Below are 20,668 nucleotides of genomic sequence, written 5' to 3'. Positions count from 1 at the left end.
ATTATTTTTCATTGATCTCTGGAAGGAATGCAGTGACTTTTTTGTCAATACTAGGCAGGAAAAACAGCCTAGAAAGTGCAATGTACTATTTTGGCAGATCTGACTGAAACTGTTTGAAAAAGTTTAAATAGAAGAATGTATTTATTCAAAGGAGTTTTTGCTTGGAGTGCCAGAGGGTCTGCTTGAAGTACGAAAAAAAAATATATTTTTTTCAACATAGAACTTGTCTACACTAAAAAATAAATAAAAAGTATTCAAACTTTTTTAAAGCATGTTCAAAGTGAATGTGCTTTATTTTGGAAGTATGATGAGCCAGATTTGGTATAAACTACCAATGGTCTTTTGCCAAGCTAGGAATGGGAGAGCAGGGGTTTGACCTTACAGTAAGTGATCCATCCAGCAAACTTCTTATCAGTGAACCAGAGAAAAAGCTCTTTTATATCTGGATTAGTGACCTGTCAAGCTAATTGTTGCATGGAGTGATGGCAACCAACAATTCACAAATGCTAAATATACTCTTGTGTGAGGAATTTGAAAATGCTTACAGTCTTAAACTAAGCCTTACTATTCCTTCACTAAGAAACCTATGAATAAATTCCTGACCTCTTAAAGTGCCCTCTTGGGCTACAGAGCATGTGGCCAGTGGGCTTGTTGATGTCATAGCAAGATGCTGGAACACTCGGAGCTGAAGATGACCAAGAAGTAAAATATTGTATGACCTAAGGTGCATTTTCCTTCAGGTATTGCAGCTCAGCAGCTTCCGTAGCAGGTATGAGGGTTGCTTTTTTGGATGAGACCACAAGAACTTAGATGGTTTGCAGTGTCAGGTATTCCATCGTGCACCCTGGAGCTCATCTTCTTTTGGAGGAAAGTAAATGCTACTCGAGCAGTCATTTGATGCGTGAGTAGTCCTACCATGGCACTCTGGTTGCTGTCTGGAGACATTCTTTGGAGAACGAAGACTGCTTTCAAATCCAGCATTTGCTCCACTTCCTTTAGCCTGCAACTGATCTTGGAAAATGAATAAATAGAAAGCTTCTGCAATAAATATTGCTTCTGAAATCTAACTCCAGAGCTGTCTCAGGCAGGGGTGGGGGAAGGGGAAGGATGAATTTTCCCTTGCTTTTTCTGAAAATTGGATTTGTGTGCTTTAGAAAGAGCCAGCAATCATAAGTAACTGACTAATGCTCTCCACTAATGAGTGAAGTACAGAGAGCAGCTCTCTCGTTGCCAAGAGTAGATGTTACTGGAAAATTAAGGCAGCAAGACGGGTTGAGCCCCAGACATTGTGCTGGGAGCACGGTAGGTCTGGTGAACTGTGCCCGCATCTAAAGCAGGATTTGAGGGTACTGCTGGTGGGCGGCTGTGGGGTCTGGCCTCCGGGACCCCCCTGCAGCTGCTCAGCGACATTCCTGTCGATTTTCCATGCTGTGACTCAAAATGGATCTGACAGGAATGTCTGATACTGCTCTGGTCTGCTTGCTTTTTGAGCCTTTTTCCAGGTCTGTACTTGGAAATGTAGGTGCGAGCCAGCCAGTGCTTTCCTTGCCTCTAGCTGGGGGTGCTGTGGTAAGGGCAAAGCTGAAACACATTGCTGCAGATTTTGATTCTTCTCATAGTGTCCTTTCAGAAGTTGAAAGGATCAGTGTGTTCTTGTTTGCTTCTCCCACACCCAACAGATGATGGAATAATCTCTGCTACTCAGAAGGAATTATCCCGTCCTTGGTCCAGGATGCTTCGATGTTGGAGCTGGAAGCTGCCTAGGTTGGAAGCGAGACGTTTGTGGTTAGTCCAGTCATTCACAGCAGCTACTGGGAGGTGCGTGCCAGTGGGAGATGCTGAATTCCTGGGAATCATCCCGTATCCTCTGATGTGAACATGGAGCCAAACCCTGTTCAGTGGTAACAGTAGCTCAAGCAATCCAGCTTCCCGGCCTGCTCCGTATTCCGTGTGCTTGACCTGATTTCCATCAGTAGCTGGTGCTGAATGCTGCCTGTGGAGCATGTATGTACGTGACCACTCCTGTGCCCTGCGGGGAGAGCGGCTTTGGTCGTGGCTGATGACCTGGAGGTAGCCAAGTGCTAACCATTTCCCTTTTTGCATTAGAAGAGAATGCAGCATAACTCACAAAGGTGGATAATTGCTTATTTTCTGACCTGGATTTGAACTAGATGATGTCTTCGTGCTGTATAGTATAATGATATATAATATCAGTCTGCTGAAGACTTGATGGGAGTCTGTTAAACCTTGTTTATCTGAAGTTTTGTCATCTGGCAATTGTTTCAAGTTTTTTAAATTACTGTCAGCATTGGCTGTATGCTTGTCTCAATTAGAAGCAAATAGCTCTGTCACAGAAATTAGTCATAGGATCATCCAGTCCCTTTCCATCCCATTCTTCGTATTAGTCTTTATAGTAGTATGCTGTGTAATACAGTATGCTTTTACTGGGCAAGACCATAAATGCCCCAAGTTAAAAAGTACTAAAAGGTACATGCAGCTTAAAGGATCTTACTCTTGGAAAGCTATTCGATCTTAATTTTCGAATTTCAGAGTTTTCCTACTGTAGTCAAGCTAAATCCACTGATCTTCAGCTGCCCTTTCATCGCACTGTAATGAATGAAGGGTTTCAAATAAATATGCGATATCTTTCATGTGTCACTTAGCTGTGCATACTTGGCACGGTGGTCTGTTGCTTTCACCACCTAGATAACGCTGAGGAGGAACCCTGATTTGTTTCCCAAGACTCCCACTTAAAAAGTGGCTGTTGTGCATTGCAGGCGGGTGCATAATTTGCTATCAGCTGTTACCATGGCCTCTCCTGGCATTGTTGCTGGATCAGTCTCTCGCTCTGGAGTGCTGAAACATGAGCCAAAATTACAGAATTGGTTGTGACCTGGATCTTTCTGTGAAAGTCAACAAGAGAAATATGTAATCTGCAGTTTTTACAAAGACTGTATTTTGTGTTAACACTTACAGTAACACTTACTGGGGGCTTTCAAATGCAAACATCAGAGGAAAGGAGTTCAGTTTCAGCTGTAGCACAAAGTAACCTGTGTTTCCCTGGTTTTGCACATAACGATTGCTAAATAGGGAAGAAAAATACTATTGAGTTCTCCCAAAATTACATATTTGTGAGACTCTGCCTTGCAGGATACATATTGATGGGGAAGAAATCTTTCGATTCTGTTTGACAATGTTTTGTTGATCTGATGTAGCGTAAAGAAAAGGCTTGAGGCCTCTTAATTTTGGAGTCATAATACCATCTGCATTTTTCCTGGTGGTGTTGCTACACAGAGCCTTTCCCATTATTCACTGTGGGGAAAATCATATGTAATCATTTTGCTTAAAAGCTGAAATCTTAAGAAAGTTCTAAGGCAATATAAATTACACAGCAAGACAATACAAGAATGCATTTTTACTTTTAGTGCTTGGCACTGCAAAGGTATTACGTCTGTCCCTTATTATTCCAGTGTTGCTGTTTCCCCTTTTGAAAGAGGGCAGCGATGTGAAGGTGATGGTGTACTTATCAGTTCATAGGTGTAACTGTAATCAGAATGGCCATTCACCAGATTTCTTAAACAGTATTTGGCAATCGATACCAAGGAAGACGCGTGCTAACTTGGGTAGTGTTTCCACTATCTGTGCTAACCTGTCAATAACCCACCCCGAAAGACATACTGCTACGTTGTGACCAGCGTCTCCCATTACCATTTCCACGTTAGCATAAAATTTTGCTGCATTTCTTCAATATGCATGACCTTGTATATTTTAACACTGTGTTATTAATGCCAGTATTAATTTATTTGGGTAAGAGACTTAGAATGTGAAGTTAAACTCAGCTTTCTTTCCATATTCAGTGATTTGTATTTACATACTTTTAAAAAGAAAAGTTGGCCTAGAAGCATCTTCTGATCTTGAAGCAGGAGCAGAGTGACTTCAAAAGAAAAATGCGCCTAAAAGGAAATCCACACTTATCTATTTTTAATATCAGGTTGAACTACTTTCAGGATTTAGAGGATACAGGCTGCGAGGGTGGGGTTTTGGGGGCTGGGCTGAGCTGGTTTTAGGGCTGGCTGATGTTTCAAGGGTTGCTGCCCCCTGTGCCTCCCTCTGCGAGGGCTTTCTGCCATGCCAGTTGCTTTGGCTTGGGCAGCTCTGTGATACTTCTGTGAAAGAGTTTGGCTTGCTACACTGGCAGAAAACAAACCCAGAACAAGAAGGGATCCAGGCAGGGCTGTATATCCAGCAGCAAGTGGCAAAACAACTCGTGCAGAGCTGCTCGTTGTGTGGTTTTTCTTTCCTCCACACATGACACCCCTTCATTTGCTTGAAGGTGGTTCTTGTGTTTGCAAAACACTTGGTTTCCTAATGGAAATGCATCAGAATGATGAGACAAGGTACATTAGTGAATATAAGATGTAGAGGAGGTAAGTGTAGTGTAATCATGGTCTTCAGTACTGCCTGTTCATAAAAATAACAGGGATGGTAAAAGAGAAGTGTTCATTAACTTAAACAAACACTGCTTTCAGATGGCAGATATGTGTGTCAGTGCCATAATTAGGAAATAAAAAGCAAGGCGGTTGGCTCTTCGGTTGTTTCTATCGGCGTATCTATCTAGCAGGGTGAAGATTTGAAGGCTGTTGTAAAGCTGTACCTATTTGTGCTTCAGTGCTGTTGGGAAAGGCAAGTAGGAGCAGAGAGGGTTAGCTGCTCATGCGAGCTGTAAAAAGCCTTTGTACACTCGTCTGTTTCTTTACAGCTGTTGTTGCTCTTGTTATCAGCATGGGCAGATTGTAAAGATACATATGCTGCAGTCGGTTGCTGCAAACTCCTGCTCCGTCGAGTTCAAGAAACACATTTACTGTGGTTTGTACCTTTATAGACATAAGCATATGTGCATCTGTCTCCTGTGTGTGATAGGTGAAATCCTAATGCTGGCTTTGGGAAGGCAGGTAAATGGCACGGACTGGATTTTTATATATATATTCTATATATATATTTTTTTTCTTTCCCAGATTGGTGTTTTTTAGACCCTGCTTTTGCACAACTTCAGAATTGCCTACTTTCTGCTTGACTAGGCATGTTAACACCAACTAAATTATATGTGGGTATTTCTGACCAGGACAAAAACATATTTTTGTGTTATTTGAAGTCATTCTTACACATTATAACAAATAATGTGTGATTTTTTCCAAGAAGTGATTATATAGCTGGCAGCAGTTAGCCTGCTGTCTCTATTCTGTGTAGAATAAAAATGTATTTTGTATTTACAGTTTTGTATGCTTTTGTTTGTTCTTTCAGTAAAAACATGTTGAACATCAATCACTGGTGTAACTAAACTTACCCTGCAGAGGAAATAAACCAATTCCTAAATGTAAGAGGTCTAGTGGGTCATGTCAGAGGGAAACTGTTTCCTCTAAATGCCTGAAAATATGTTTTCATGTGATAATAGGTTTAATATTAAGTTGGGCTTTTTCATATATTATTAGAAGCCTCAAAGGACAGGTATCTTAGCTATGACTTGCTTGTAAAGTATCTCCTTGTCCTAGAGGGAAAGATGTTTTCAGCAACATCTTGTAATGGTGTGCTTTCCGGTAGTTAAACAATTACAATGATGGATGCGTGTTTGAGGCTCTCTTCTGGGTTTTGCTGCTAATGTGCTTTCTGGTCACAGCATCCCTCGTGACTGAGAACTCTCAAAATAACTCTGCAAGCCATGGACTCGGTCCTAAATTCCTCATACCGCTAACTGGTAATTTTGTGTGCGAAAGGATATTGTGTAAAGGTTTATTTTCCCTGTTAATGGATGTGTGAGCACTACTGTGCTAGAACATGGTCAGCAGTGACTAAATAGCAAAGATTCATGCATTAGGATAGTTTTATTTTATTTATTTATTTTTTAAAGGCAACCAAATCCAACTAGTTTTACTGATTGAATTTAATGCAGATATATTTTGTTTTCACACTGAAATAAATCCGTGCAGGAGGATGTCCTCCTACAAAACCGTCCATGGAATTTTTAATAGCCACAAGTGGTCACAGCTTTGTTTATACGTCTTGTCTGAAAGCTGGAAAATGTTCCTATAATTAAGCTTAAAAAAGGGAGCGTGTAGGGGGAAAGGAAGAGGGTAGCCTGAGAATATCCGTTGAGACAAATGTCCTGAGACGATCAGATTTGTTCTCAGGATGGATGTGTATTATTTTTAAAGGCCAGAAGAAACAGTTGTGCAGATTCTGTGGATGGGCAAGGATAGGTTTGTTTAGTTTTAAGCCTCGTGTTGTGTAACCATCTTTGCACTCGTGAGATACTTCAGTAGCAGCAAAATGAAATCTATCTGTTCTATCTATCTAAATGAAGTTATTTGCTTGGAATGGGAGTGCTTAATATCACCCATTTGGGGCTGACATGGGAGGAGGAGAGTATTTACGAAACCAAAATTTCGTTGCATCAAGTAGTCAGGTTTCTTCATAAGTGAGCTAGAGAATCAGTGTTTTATCTATTGATAGATGTTGTAGGAGCTTTTTTGTTTACTGGCTAGGGATTATTTTGGTGTTCTCTTGAGAATCTGAACTCTGAAATCAGGTGAAGTGGTGGAGCAAGATTGCGTTACATCTTGGCCAGTGAATGCCAGGGGAAAGGCTAGTAAGTGAAATGCAGGAATTCTGTTGGTTCATATAACACCACTGGAGAGGATTTAATTTTTGCTACTGGAAAAGATGAGGGATGTGGATTTGGGAAGTACTGGATTTTTCTCCTTATTTTGGGATTCACTCCTAATTTGCACTGACCTGTGGGATGCTCTTTGCGTGTTGATCTGTTGCAGTTCTTTCTCAGTGTGCAAAAAACTTGCTCATTCTTAATTTTTGGTGCCTGCTTGCTCAAAAATGCAGCATTTAGATTGATGGCATTTTAGTCATGCTATTAAGTTTGCTTCATGCTTAACAAATGAAGGACAAAAGTGTAAAACAAAGGTAAAACAATTGGTGATGTAAAGAAATTATTGGGAAACAGGAATGTAAAGAATTGCATTTGACAGTTGGATTTTTTTTTTTAATGATGCTGTACCTTCAGTGTCAGCATCTGAGAAGTGAATTGATTCCCATGCTTTTTCGTAGAACTTGTCGAGAGAAATGAATACTGAAGGTGCCTTTGTAAGCTGCAGAGTTCTGGGTTAATGCCCGTGTTTGGATGCTGTGCTTGTATTGCTGATAGTGGAAAATGATTGAAGTGGCATCATCACAGATGCAGGACAAAATACTGATTACTATGGCAAGCTACAGTTTGTTTTTTGGTTTTGGGATGTGTTTTTTTGGGTAACACCTTTAGTGTAAACAAACCTGCATTAAAAGTGCATATTCTGATAAGTATTTGTTTACAGGAAATTCATCTAAATGTATTTAGTTCAGTCACAGTAATTGAACAGAAATGGACTAAGTTGGAATATCTATTTAGTCTTTTTTTAATGATTTTTAAATATTTTTAGTACTAGCAAGATTTATACTGTTGTCTTTCCTTCTGTTTTGCTACTTGGCCAGGAATATAATTTGGACTTACAACAATGCTGTGCCTATCTAGTAAAATCATCACTAGGCAAATTGTCTTTCTGTTTAGTAATAGCTGAAACTCTGAAGTTTTAGAAAAAGGAAGGGCTCTCCCTGCGAGCTGAAGGGTTTTCTCATGAATGACTCACGTTAGAAATAGAACATTGTCTTTATTTAAAGATTAGAAGATAGCATAAAAGCATGATGCAACTCCAGTTTGTTCACTATACCGAAGTGCTTTTCCATCCAGCTCTTTGTTCTTTTTCAGTATTTAAATGTTCATGCTAACTCCTCCCATCCTGTCTACTTTGTGTTTAGAATTGGTGAAAGCCAAAAAAAAGAAAAAAAGAGGCTTGGAAATGACTCAGAGAAGAGAGCTAGGAAATTTGTCTTAGAGAACAAATAGGTAATATGCACTCAAGGAGCACTTGTGTATGGAGGGTTATATGGGCACAAGCTTTAAAAAAAAATAATCTCAAGTGTTCTAGCTACAGAGCACTTGCCTGCACATTCAGCACAACTGAATGGAAGCGGTGTGGTCAGAGCGCACATCCCTTCTGGCGTGGACCTGGAGTACCTGCTGAGGTCTGTGGAGGTGCTTCAAGGCACTGTGGTTACTCTTCAGGCATCTTTGGTCTCAGGTTTGCTTGCCGTGAGCCTTGATGTCACACTTTTCAGCTGTGGTTTTTGAATTTTTTGAATAAATGAATATTTTTCTTTTCAGGTTGGAAGCATGGCAAGCGCTAGCTCTGTCTAAGAATACCTGGGCACCACAGCTCCGCAGGTTTCTTTTCCAAAGAAAATTCTTTTCAGGCTGTCGCTGTGGTGTCTGCTCTGCAGGTTGTGGAAGGCACCTCACACACAGTGAGACAGACTGATTGCCATTCAGCTCTACTGCTGGGGAAGCGTTTTATCCATTTAGAAGTAGAATGCTGAGTTTTTCTTGTATTTTCTAGGTGTTTTTGAATCACTGGAGATCAATGAAAGGGAAAGAATATTTGAAGTGAAAAACAGAATAGATCCTTACTTGTAAGGAGAAGGTTTAAGTAATGGTGTGTGTCCTTTTGCATTAGTGATTTTTCTTTTTATTTTTTTTAGCAGCAGTTGAATATTTTCTACTGTTTTTTTTCCTTTCAGATCAGGTAGGAACGTCCTGCAGAGTTAGTGTATCAAAAACCTTCATTGAAATACGGAAACACTGTTGTAAAATTTTGTTTTAAGAAGGGGAATTGAAACACCAGGGACACCAACCATGGCTGAGGTCACACACCCTCCTGGAGCAGACACCTGTAGCCTCTGAAATTGCAGGCTCTAACACCCCGCGGGCAGTTCCAAAACGTTTTTGGTGAGTTTGTGTGCCCATTGGTATGCTTCCTCATCAGCATGAACAGAAGTGCTGGAGAAGGGCGGTAGTGATGATACACAACCAAAAGAAGGCTGAGAATAAGGCAGACGCTTTCAGTATCATCTTCCCCATCTGCCAGTTTCTGGTGGTGATAGGACTGTACACTTCCTACAATTAAAGCATCCCTCCTCTGTTGCGAGTGGATATAAAATACCGACTGCACCAGTAGTGGCTGGAGCCTGAGCAGTACTGTGACCCTTGCTCAGCTCTAGCCTGGTTTTTTATCCTTATCAAAGGGTATTGGAGTCCTTTGGCTCTGATACTAATGCCATTACTTAAAGTTGTTGCAGTAATGTGGAGTTCCCTCTAAGTACTCTCTTCTAAGTGCTCTGTAAGAGCACTTAGAGTCTTATTTTCTAGCAGATTTTTCTTGTCTTTCATCTGGCAGATAGATACTTGATGTTATTTCCTAATGCAAAAGACAGTCTGACTCCATTTAGTTTATTTCCTTTTTGTCTAACAGTATCATTAATTGTGTTGTGAGGGCTGTCTCGCTGCTGCTGCTGTGATCAGAGGGAATGAAAAAAACCAGAAGACAGTCTCTGAGTGCTGTAGGACTTTGGTGTTTTCTTTTCCTTCAGTGGGTAGCCTGAGCACGGAAAACTGTCACAAGTCATGTTGATTTCAAATAGAAATTTCACTCGTCCCAGATATTCCACACCTACAAGCTTTCACTGTGTAGTAACTTAAAGGAAGAGGAACTGCAGCAGCACTCACTGCCGTTAGGCTTCAGGAGGAGTTAGTGATAGCAGCTAATACACCGATTTTATAACTCGTCTTGAAGGCAAACCAGTATCTGGTGATACCAGATATACTACCAGTAATATTTAGTATCTGTGGATACTAAATATTGAATGCTTTAAGATTATTTTCTATTTGCATTCTGTTTAGTATTGCTAGTTACCGGTGAAGGTGAGATCAGCCAAAGTCTCTGCTATGGGAGGAAGTGTGTAAGTGAAGGACTTACTGATACTGCAAAATCTAATCTAATTTCATCTACTAATCTAACACTGCAAAAATGCTTTAATGATACTTGAGTGTACTTCCCAGCTAGGAGAGTGATAATGTCTGTTTTGCCTTTCAGACAATCAACATTGGGTAACAGACTTGAGTTTTGTTGTTTTCAGTCCTCAGTTAACAAAGTGGAATAACTCTGGTATGTGTAGGTACAGAGTGTGCGCACAGGCACAGAATCTCTTGAGTTTGGATGGTTAAAATCTTCAAGTACACGTGAGACAAAGGTGTGATTCCTTGTCTAGGCATCACATGTGTTTCTGAGGTTTGATGTGAAAAGAATCAACCAGTATTTGCATAAAAAGAGTGTTTAGAAATGGGTGGGTTTCTGATCTGACGAGGGGAAAAAGCAGGTAAACATCGAAGTCTAGTATTCTTTCAACAGAAGCCTGTAATTTCCTAAACTGGAAGTAATTCAATCATGTCTGTATCTGGAATGGCTAAATGAGATCATTTGCCATAATTACTTCATGTCTAACAAGCTCTGTTGCCATTTGGATTTTATATTATGATTTGAATCCTAAAAGGAAAGGAGCTTAACCACTGGATGTCAAAAATAATCAATATATTTCATTATTAAGATTTGAACAGAGGCTATGGTGTGAGTGTCCAAGTGAAAAAACTCTTGTCAAGCTGAGTCTTTGCTTGTGGTCCTGTTGTGTCCATTAAATGTATATATGACATAAAGAAACACCCTTGGCCTTCTGAAGTGACTGCACTTTGGTTGTTACTGTTGGTACAGAACCATGTAAACATCTTAATTATTCTTGTTATTCCATTGGAGCTGGAAGGAAAAGCTGTTCTATAAATAAGGAGCTATTTCCAAGAAAGTGGGTAGCGTTAAAACTGTTATTACAGGATCGTTGCAAAGGAGGTGAATATTTGTGGTTGATGTGCTACTGCTGTACAAATAAGTGAGCTGAATTCATGTCCAAAGTAGTTTCTTGCTGGTGAAGATCTGATTGCTCGAGAAAAGCAGAGGTTTTGTGCAAGTAACTTTTTATTTGTTAGTTGTTAGAGACTGCAGGGTAAGGGGCTGTTGGTAGAGTGACAACCACGCGGGAAAACTTGCATCTTCAGAGACAAGTACTTCTTATAACATATTTGTTTTAGCGTGGCCAAGGAGATACTTCAAGTTGACTTAAATGCTTCAGACTCACTTAAGTGGTGGTACACAAAAGCAGAACTTTGTGATAGGCTGTGTTCAACAACTGGTTGTAACTGCGTATTTATTCGTGAAAAACGAAAGCGTTTATCTAGCTGATGGAAAGTAATTGCTGTTAGGGCTGTCTGTATTACTCTGTTTACCTGAGTCTGATACGTACGGGTAAAAGGCCGCCAAGTGGAAGGTTACTCTTGCAGTTACGATGTGTGAAATCAGTATCAGGATACACATTTTGGTAATGAGTTTTGTATAGTCTTGGCTTTTCTTTGGCTTTCCCCACCTGAGAAATGTTAGATGAATGTATTTTGAACCATAATTTACTTACATGAAAAATTTTGGTCCATTACTAAAATAACTGGAATGACTTTGGCAATTAAACTGTAGAGCCAAATCTTACCACATGTCTTATGATAACAAGTTCCCTTAAATTGTCTAGATTTCTTTTGAAGGACTGATTCAGTCCCTAGTCTATTACATTATTTATGATTTTACAAAATAGAATTTCAGTATTTTTTTCCCCCTGAAAATATTTTTCCTGAAAATAATTCCAACCAAAAAAACTTCCATGTAAACTTGTTTTTCTTAATCAAGTTTATGCAGTTTTCTGCTGAGTTACATTTGCAAATGCTTGAAAGGCTGCATTTTGCTCTATTTCAGTGCCTGATGACCTCTCCATAGAAGAAAGAGAAGAACTTTTAAATATTCGTCGCAGGAAAAAAGAACTGATTGATGATATTGAGGTAATTTATCTATCTGTAAAATTCCTTAGGAGACTACTTCAGTAGATGAAATTTACAACAGACTGCAACATTTCACTGTACGTATAAATCGCTGTACATAATGGTTTTAAAAGCATGTAAATGGCCTAAGCTAAAACTTACTAATTATCAATAGGATTTACAATTCATTTACGTGCTTTTAAAAACGTTAACTTCTGTATTTATGTAATGCATTATGTGTATATGTACACATTTGATTTATGTAATCAAGAACTTGAGAAGTGGTAGATTTGTATATAACATAGGAGTGAGAAAGAAGTTTGGGTAAATAAATCTTGTATTGAGGCTGGTAATGACAGTTTGGTCTTGATATTCTGACAAGCATATACTTGGATGCTATACTTCAGATCAGTGATTCAGTTGTGGTAAAATCTTTAACCAAAATATCTGAGGGAACCATGAGATTTATCACTTGTCTTCAGATTACTAGCAAATAATTAAAAAAAATAAAACCTAACATCTTACTAGTACATGATAATTTAAAAATGAGTATTAATGTGGGTTAATTTAATTTACTTCCTTCTTTTGACAGAGATTAAAATTTGAAATAGCTGAGGTTATGACAGAAATTGATAACCTGACCAGTGTGGAAGAAAGGTAAGTAGTGCCAACGTACAGCCATGATTCAGTAAGACCTTGGAATAAGCTCTTCTAGGAACAGAAAATAAAAATGGCTTTATTATGCTAAACAAACATTTGATCACCTTTATTTAGTCTGTTATAAAGTCTCTGGAGTTTGACGCTATCCCATTCAGGTGTGTAATTTGTTTGGATTGAGAATACGTTCGACAGGATGTAGTATTTTAGATGGTCCAGGTAATAATGGTATAGTTAACTGAAGCTGCAATTACTTGAAATAACCGTAAATGGTAACATAATTTTCCCCCGTATAAAAAGTGAATGTCTCTTTTTTCTTGTAAAAGAAAAATACAAAGTAGTCAAAATACAAATTAAAAGAAAGTCATCCAGAAGTTGTTCTGTTTTATAAGAATAACTGATAACTGCTTTTTTTTTTTTTTTCCTTTTCTCCATGTGTAGCAAAACTACACAAAGAAATAAGCAGATAGCTATGGGAAGGAAGAAATTCAACATGGACCCTAAGAAGGTAGAGAATTATTATTATTGCTTGTTGGGAATCGAGTTCCTGCTTGTAATATGATCTATGGCAAATACAGTCTGTTTTCTTAAGAAAACGTTTCTGATAATATAAATTGTTAGGCCTTATTTGTATATCCTTTAGTACACTGAGCAGAGGGTTAATGTAGAAGCAGTCATTTTAGTCATTTGCCAGTCATGTGTGCTTTTTTCACTTAAGCAAACTTTTTTTGATCAGAAAAGGTTTTTATCAACAATCAAATATGCCAGGTATTGATTGAGCAGGCTTGCAGACAGATTATTTGTACCTGATAGAGGGAGTTCAATGTTGACTTGTCAAACAATTATAAAAATACGTTGATATTTGGTTAATAGTGAGGAAGTAGATTTTACTTTTTTAATTCCCTCTGGTTCTTCCAAAATGCTTTTAACGTGGTTGATAATTATTTCTCATACAGGCTCTTACATTTGCATATCTAAATTCTGTTTGTGAAAAAGCCATATTTGAACATTTGTATATTTGTGTACATACGTACACATATGTATCTATACAGTTCGTACAAACACCTGCAGGTAGAGACTTTTGTTATCAGTTTCATTTAGCTGAAAAGTAAAGTAGTTCATTTTTCTGCAGTACCTCTACTTTTCTTCAGGCGTTGTTAATTGTCTTGAAAACTGAGTGACCTGAACATTCTTTTACAGACTCCCCAATATATTTAAGAGAACTGTTTCAACATACATGATTTTGGTTTCTTATGTTTTTTCCCATTACCGTTTATGTTAAATTTTGCGTCTTTCTGGCTTTGCTTTTCTGCCTTCTACAGTGTTCATTGGGATTCCATTTTGATTTTTTTTCTTTAACATCTTTATTGAAATTGCCTTAACATAGTTTTTCTTTCTGATTGAAGTCAGTTATATTCCGATGACTTTTCCTTAATGTTCAAGTACAGTAATAGTTACCGTTCTTCTGGCTATTTTCAATTTACCAGAAGCACTCAAGTGTTTTGTGATGTAGAACCCTTTTGAAGCTAGTGACCATGTGTTTTATTTCTCTTTTCCATTTTGGTAGCTGTGTAACTTCATTTCTGTTGAGGGCAGAATATCCCCAATATCCTGGTAGTTTGCTCTTTTCCTCCAGCTCTTTTGCCTCCAGAAGCTTGTGGCAAAATCACAGGATGATGTCAGATGCTTTTGTTCCAGTGTTAACTATTTTTTGTTATTGTTCTTGTTGGATGAAATTATTTCTATAAATAGATGCTGTGGCCACATTACTACTGTAACATAATATAAATGTGGTAAACAGACTTACAGTAGTAATTCTTTAATAACGTTTATGAATCAGTGGCGGCCTGCAGTAGCTGGCTGCTCTAAAGCTGTATTGCCTCTCTGTTAGGAGCTGCTACTTGAAATTACAGGCAGCTGAAATCTGTGTCATTCTCATGTTGTATGAGAGAATGAACTTGGGGTCATTGTGAAAACAATGCTTTTCTTCCGTAGTGGGAGGGAAGATGGTCTCCATATTTAGGAATGTGAAAAAGTAAATTAATAATACACGCACTGAATCCCCAAAGTGGTGGTGTTGGTTCTTTTTTAATCAAATAATGGAGATACAATGTTTTCATAGTAGCAGGAACATTTTGAGCTTTCTTAACCATTTTTATTTAAAGATTTAAATTTTCTAATGTGGTAACTAGTATGTTGAATAATTGTCCCTGACCCCTTACCAGCAAAGCATCATCAGAATATCTGTGTTTAATGCAGTTAAATCGTGTAACATCACAAAATTTGCTGTTCAGATTTGGTTAGATACTGTGGAAAGGACTGTGACGGTCAAGTTTGTCAAACACTTTAGGAATCCCAGTGCAGGGGATGTAAAGCTGTGCCTGAAGATCCCTGCATTGGATGTTAGTACTGTCTGCGATGGGCCCAGAAAATGAATTCTTTATAACAAAGACAGGATTTAAATAACTGCAAATTCTCTAATTAAGTTGCTGTAAAAACTGAAACTCAAGGAAGATTGCATTGCACAGACCTAAATAAATAAATAAATCTATGCAATATTTGTAGTGAATATCGGATATTTCTGTAACAGTGCTTTTTGTATGGGGAGGTCAAACAAGTACAGCTGCCTCCCATCTTGTATCAGTCTAGAGAAAGAAAATTTACATCAGGACAAAAGATAGTGTAGGAGTTGATGGGTGTTTGGCTGGCCTATTTTACAATTTTTTCCAGACGTTGGAGTTGTCCCAGACATTCCTTTCCTGTCTATCTGACTTCTGGTTCTTAAAGATCTGAAGGAAAAATAAAAAAATTAGAATAATTTTTGTAGCATGCTAAGATACCTGCTTCTGTGCATAGAAATTTATTTTACATGATTCTAGTAATTTCCATTTTTTCAGTAACCTGTATGACTTTAAAAAAAATATTCTGGACAGTCTGTCTACATTAAACATGAATAATACGGTCTGGCTGTTGAACAAGGGAATCTGCAACTGCTGTTTCTAATGTTTGTTAGAAGGAAGGTTCTCTGGTGGTTGACAGATCTGAGAAAGCTTTTTGAATAACTTGCTATGGAAAAAAAAGCATTATGTTTCATACTCTAATTTTTGGTACAAATAATAAGTTATCAAGTAAGCTTTGAAGTGATCAGTTTTGAGGAAAGCTCAGCTATTTTTACTTCAAGATAAAACTGGTATTTTCGTTGCAACAAAGTCATCTCTGTTCTGAAATGAGTTAAAAATATTGAGTTGTCAGTCAGACTAGCAGCATGTCACTGGACTAAGTTTCAGATGATTAAACTGTTATGAGAGAATTGTATTCCGGACTTTTTTTTATAATTAAATGATCATGCGCCTGACAAGAAGTCAATTTTCTGACCTAATTTAACAAAGAAGATGCAGTCTTGAAGCTAAAAACCAATCAACCAACCATACAAAAACAACAACAACAAAAATAAAAAACAACCAAACAGGAAGATAATTACTTTTTTGAATATTACTGCAGGGCCTGCTGTGCTATGTCAAAAAGTAATGGAAATTTTCCTAGATGTAATGAAACAAAAACTAAATATATCCCATTTGCAGAAATTTGAAAACTTCTAGCAATTGGAAAATTTCTGAAATTATCCAATATCCTAGTAGGAAAGATTTGGAATAATTTATTGAGCTCTCCTGTGCATACTTGGAATCCAAGGCATTAAGGATCCTTGCATCTGCCATTTCTCCTTTTTAGCAGCGTGCTGCTCGCAGTTTTGTGAAATCAGCAGGAATATTAACAGCTTTGGGGGTGTGGTGGAGAGGGGGAAGAGATGTCTCTTCATGACCTGTTAGGTTGTGGGATGACATCCTTTGCAGCCTTCATGTAATCTTTATCTAACTCTGTCTCCTTTCTTTACCGCTTTGCAGAAAGCTCTCTGGGCACCCCCAGAGCAGGCAAGTTGTAGGGCCAGTAATTTATGGAAGCGTAGGGGTCCAGGGGCTTGACTGAGCGCCCACTGGGGGACAGGGTAAGACTCCTCCTGGCTTTGGTAGAAGCTCTGTGGTAGACGCTTGACTGATTTTTCTGGATAGTTCTTTGTGAATAGTTTAATTCAAGCGCAACCAGCAGTCAGCAATAATCCCAGCGTCAGCATAAATTCTATAAACTGGTTTCAGTATCTTCAGCCATGACCTCTACTGCAAGTAGTGGCTTGATGTATTGGGTTGCAGTTTGCAGATGCTTTATTTTGTGTCATGGTGGTAATTAAGTTATTCCTGCATACTTCGTTATATGATTTTACAGATTATGGCTCTGCAGACATTTATGCAATATAGTGAACAGGCCAACTTGCGCATCGACTCCACAGAGCAGTGTGGAATTCAATTTATTCAATTAAAACAGTATTTGATATTTGCAGTTGAGGAATTCTAACAGCCACCTAGTACTTCTAGCCTTAAAATGTGTTCCCATAGTTATGTGTAAACCAGTACTAAATACTGCTTATCTGACTGCAAAACTTTCATTTGTTTACCGTTTCATCTAAAAAAAAAAATTCTATAGGCTAATTTAATTCTTATATGCTATGTGTATGTCTGTGTCACTGTATTAATGCCAACTGTTACGAGCAGTATTTACATAAATGTTTGTGGAAGAAAACATAACATTCCTTTTCCTCTGGAATTGCTTTTCCTAGGGAATACAGTTTCTGATAGAAAATGACCTCCTGCAGAACACTGCAGAAGACATTGCACAGTTCCTTTACAAAGGAGAAGGATTAAATAAAACCGTAATTGGCGATTACCTCGGTGAAAGGTAAAATAAAAATATTGGAACTTTGTTCTTGTTTACAAAGCATTCTTACTGGTTTGGTAGTTACCTTCCCCCTTCACAGGCTGCACATAATAGCTGCTATTCTGAAATCTATAACAGCTACAGTGGGAAGTAAAACTAACCTATTATAATGTTGGTTTTTTTCTGATTTCTTGTTGTTCTTCTTAATTGGATGCATTGTGGAAAAAAATATTTAATTCATTGTAACTTACCATTTTGAGAAAATATCCTTAAATTTGGCTATAACACATAATTTAATGCCATAAGCTTCTGGAATGACAGAGTTGTGTTGCAACAGTTCCGGTAATTCTTGATACCGTGCCCAGACAAGGAGTGCCTCACAATTGCTTATATCTGGATGGTAAAGAAATAACTTATTAAAGTTGGTAGTTCCTGGGACAGTAGTTCTAAGAAGGTTTTAGTGTTGTCATCTTCTCTGCACACAGACTTCCCGTTAGTAAATAGGTATCTCAAAGAGCACCACAGCTTTATCAATTCTAGTGCAATAAACATGCAATGTGCATATTTTTGCATATGGTTACATAACATAATAAAAATGTAAATTACCTCCATTGGTTTGCAAACTAGGAATTGATTTTGGAAAAGGCAAGAGCAAGAGACAGAAGTGGAGAGTGGGTTGAAGTACATCTATCTGCGTGCTTGCACATGTTCTGCTTCAGATGCCAGTTATGGAGGTTTGAAAGCTGACTCATTTAGGATCTACTCCTGCAGTGATATGTTCTGGCAGATCCCTTTTGAGACATCCGTAATCTGTTTACAGCATCAGCAGCTTAGTTTGTGCTCAGCAGTTTCCTCCTGACATTAACAGGTTTAATGAAAGTTTTCACTGTGATATATACATTTTGAAAATGTTTGCCATGGAGCTGCTGTACCGTATATGTAGACATTTCAACAAGTTTTATATGAAAGCATTAGGATGTTCATCTTGAATATTTGGGCAGTGTTATACAATTACTCGTATGTTAACATACATAATTACAGAATAGTAACAAAGCTTGTACAAAGCAGTCTGTATTCATTTTTGACAGTTGCTTTCTACCTTCTGAAATACTTCCAGTTTTTCAAGCCCTAATCCTGGAACCTGCATACTCATGCAGAAAGGTCTTTCCAATATGTTCAGTCCCACAGGTGTAGTCTAGAACAGTCATGTGACTATTTATAGGTTCACATTTAAAATTCAAAAATGTATTGCTCATCCTTTTTCATTCCAAGCTGGGCAGCACTGTCATCTGATCTGAAAATACTGGGCAACGTTTATTAACATTGAGTATGTATACTGACAAATATGCGATTCAGTTGCATCTTCTTGATTTCTCATTATTTAAACAAGAGAAATTTTAGCGATCAGTCCTGAATAGCAAATTAAATCAGGATTTTTTTTAAATAAATCTGTTAAATAGGTGATAAAATCTGAGGAGAATTGAAAAAAAAAAAAATGCCATTTCTATTTTGCCACAAAGCAGGAGTATACCCATTTTAAGGAGCAATTGAATTAAAAATATATATATACATAAAATTATGTTTTGTTTTAAAAGAAGATTTTATTCAATGTATTCAGTCATTCTACTCTAATTGGGTTTTGCTTGTTTCTTCATTTCAGTGAAGGATATGATACTAGCGTAGTAGTGGGAAAGGAAATGATATTTGTCTACATTGTCTTTTTTTTTTTTTTTTTCCCACTAGTAGCAATTAGGAAGGTGAAGAGATGACAATTTGATTTTCAGGAATGTGTATGAAAATTTCAAGGTAGTCAAGTCTGGAATGGGAATTGGTTCATAGTACTTCTTTACATGCAAAATCAATTTCCTAGAAGCCTAATAATATGTATTCATTTTCCCCTGAAAACAATATATTAGGCCTTTAAGTCCTGGGTTGAAATAACTGCCCTGGGATAAAACAGAATATGACAACTGAGGTGGTCTTAAGCTGCTAGTTCTGCTTTTGTGACTGCCTTATAAGCGGTGACTTATGCTATGCAAATGGAAGCACATATTACAGAAGAGTTTTTGTTCAGATATGTACTTCCTACCTTCTATTAAGGCACCTGGAGTCTGAGGATGTTCCCTTTTACTTAGCCACTCCCTCCCTGGGGCTCATCATGAAATTGCTTCTGCACTCTAGCTAAATATAGCTGAGGATGAGACTGGGACAGTCACCAGGATGAAAAATTTGTGTAATTTGTAGAATATCATGGCATAAAGAGAGAGGTTTTAAGTTACTGACTTATGGAGTATTACAGGCTCTGCAAACTGGAAAAAATGAATGGCAAAATGGAACAAAATAATACCAAAAAATGTACAATAAATAAGAGATGAATTGCATGCTATGAAAGATTTAAGATTTCTTTATATGTGGACAAGTCCTCGTTTGTTGTTAAGTGGCTTTCTAGACCTTTTGTGATATTGGCTTGTGTCGTTGGAGCTGTACCCAGCACAAGTATGACTATTAATCCAGTCTACACTGAAACCTAAAAGAGCAAAAATTAGAATATAAGGCTAATATTTGTTCTGAATTACTGCAGCTTTATGTATGTGTAGGCAAGATAGATCTTTGCCTTAAAACAAAATAACCCTCTTGAGTGCTCAGTTTAATTGCACACTTGTGCCAGTGTACTGCCCTGCAAAATAGTCTTGAAGCTAAATTGTATATTACTGAACTTGATGAGAGCTGCTTCTTTTTGCTTGATGGAGCTGATGTGTGTTTCTTTAAAGAACATGGAAGCATCTTAATAAATGGCTTGGTTTAAAGTATTTGCTTGTGAGTATTCCAGGGTGGCTACACGCATTTAGTCAGTAATGCAACAGATAATTCTTGGTGGATGCACACCTTTCTATTTTTGGGTGGAGGCTGATATGCAGCATTCTGCCTTGGTGATGTATTTAAAGCACACCCTAAGGATTACAAACCTTTATACTTCTGGCATATGAACTTAGTGATGGTGTAGACTAAACTCTATCTGTATCCAAATCATTTTGTGTTCATCAACATTTAAATATTACTTTTGCATTCAAATACCCTTGTATCAAACAAAGCATGTTTTGGCTCACAATGCGAAATAATAACAATGTAAAAGATAGTTAAGTGCAAACCAAATAAAAAGCTATTCTGATTTTAGTATACTTCTTTTGTAACAGTTTTTGGGAATGGAATAAGAATGTGATACTTCAAAAAACTGTTCTTTTCTTAGTCATAATGGGTTGAAGTATTTCTGTTGTTTCTGTATCAGAATTAATATACTGATTTAATATTTTTCATTCTTAGAAGGGGGGAAAAAGAGGATAACTTATTTTTCCTGTGTTGTATTAGAAATTAAACGTACATTAGCTGTTGCTTTAAGTG

The 20,668-nt window shown here is 37.7% G+C and overlaps 1 protein-coding gene across 3 annotated transcripts in view; it reads left to right on the top strand.

Annotated features, from left to right (window-relative positions):
* CYTH3 (cytohesin 3) overlaps positions 1–20,668 on the top strand; it is a 51,984-nt gene that overhangs the window by 14,531 nt on the left and 16,785 nt on the right. For all 3 annotated transcript variants that reach the window (XM_083800389.1, XM_083800391.1, XM_083800390.1), the window contains exons 2-5: positions 11,784–11,866; positions 12,438–12,502; positions 12,944–13,010; positions 17,172–17,290. In XM_083800389.1, coding sequence (XP_083656515.1) covers positions 11,784–11,866; positions 12,438–12,502; positions 12,944–13,010; positions 17,172–17,290 — 334 coding nt within the window. The remainder of the gene's footprint in view (positions 1–11,783; positions 11,867–12,437; positions 12,503–12,943; positions 13,011–17,171; positions 17,291–20,668) is intronic.

Source organism: Anser anser (genome assembly GCF_964211835.1).
Source record: "Anser anser genome assembly, chromosome: 15".
Classification (NCBI taxonomy): Eukaryota; Metazoa; Chordata; class Aves; order Anseriformes; family Anatidae; genus Anser; species Anser anser.
This window is presented reverse-complemented; position numbering and strand designations above follow the sequence as displayed.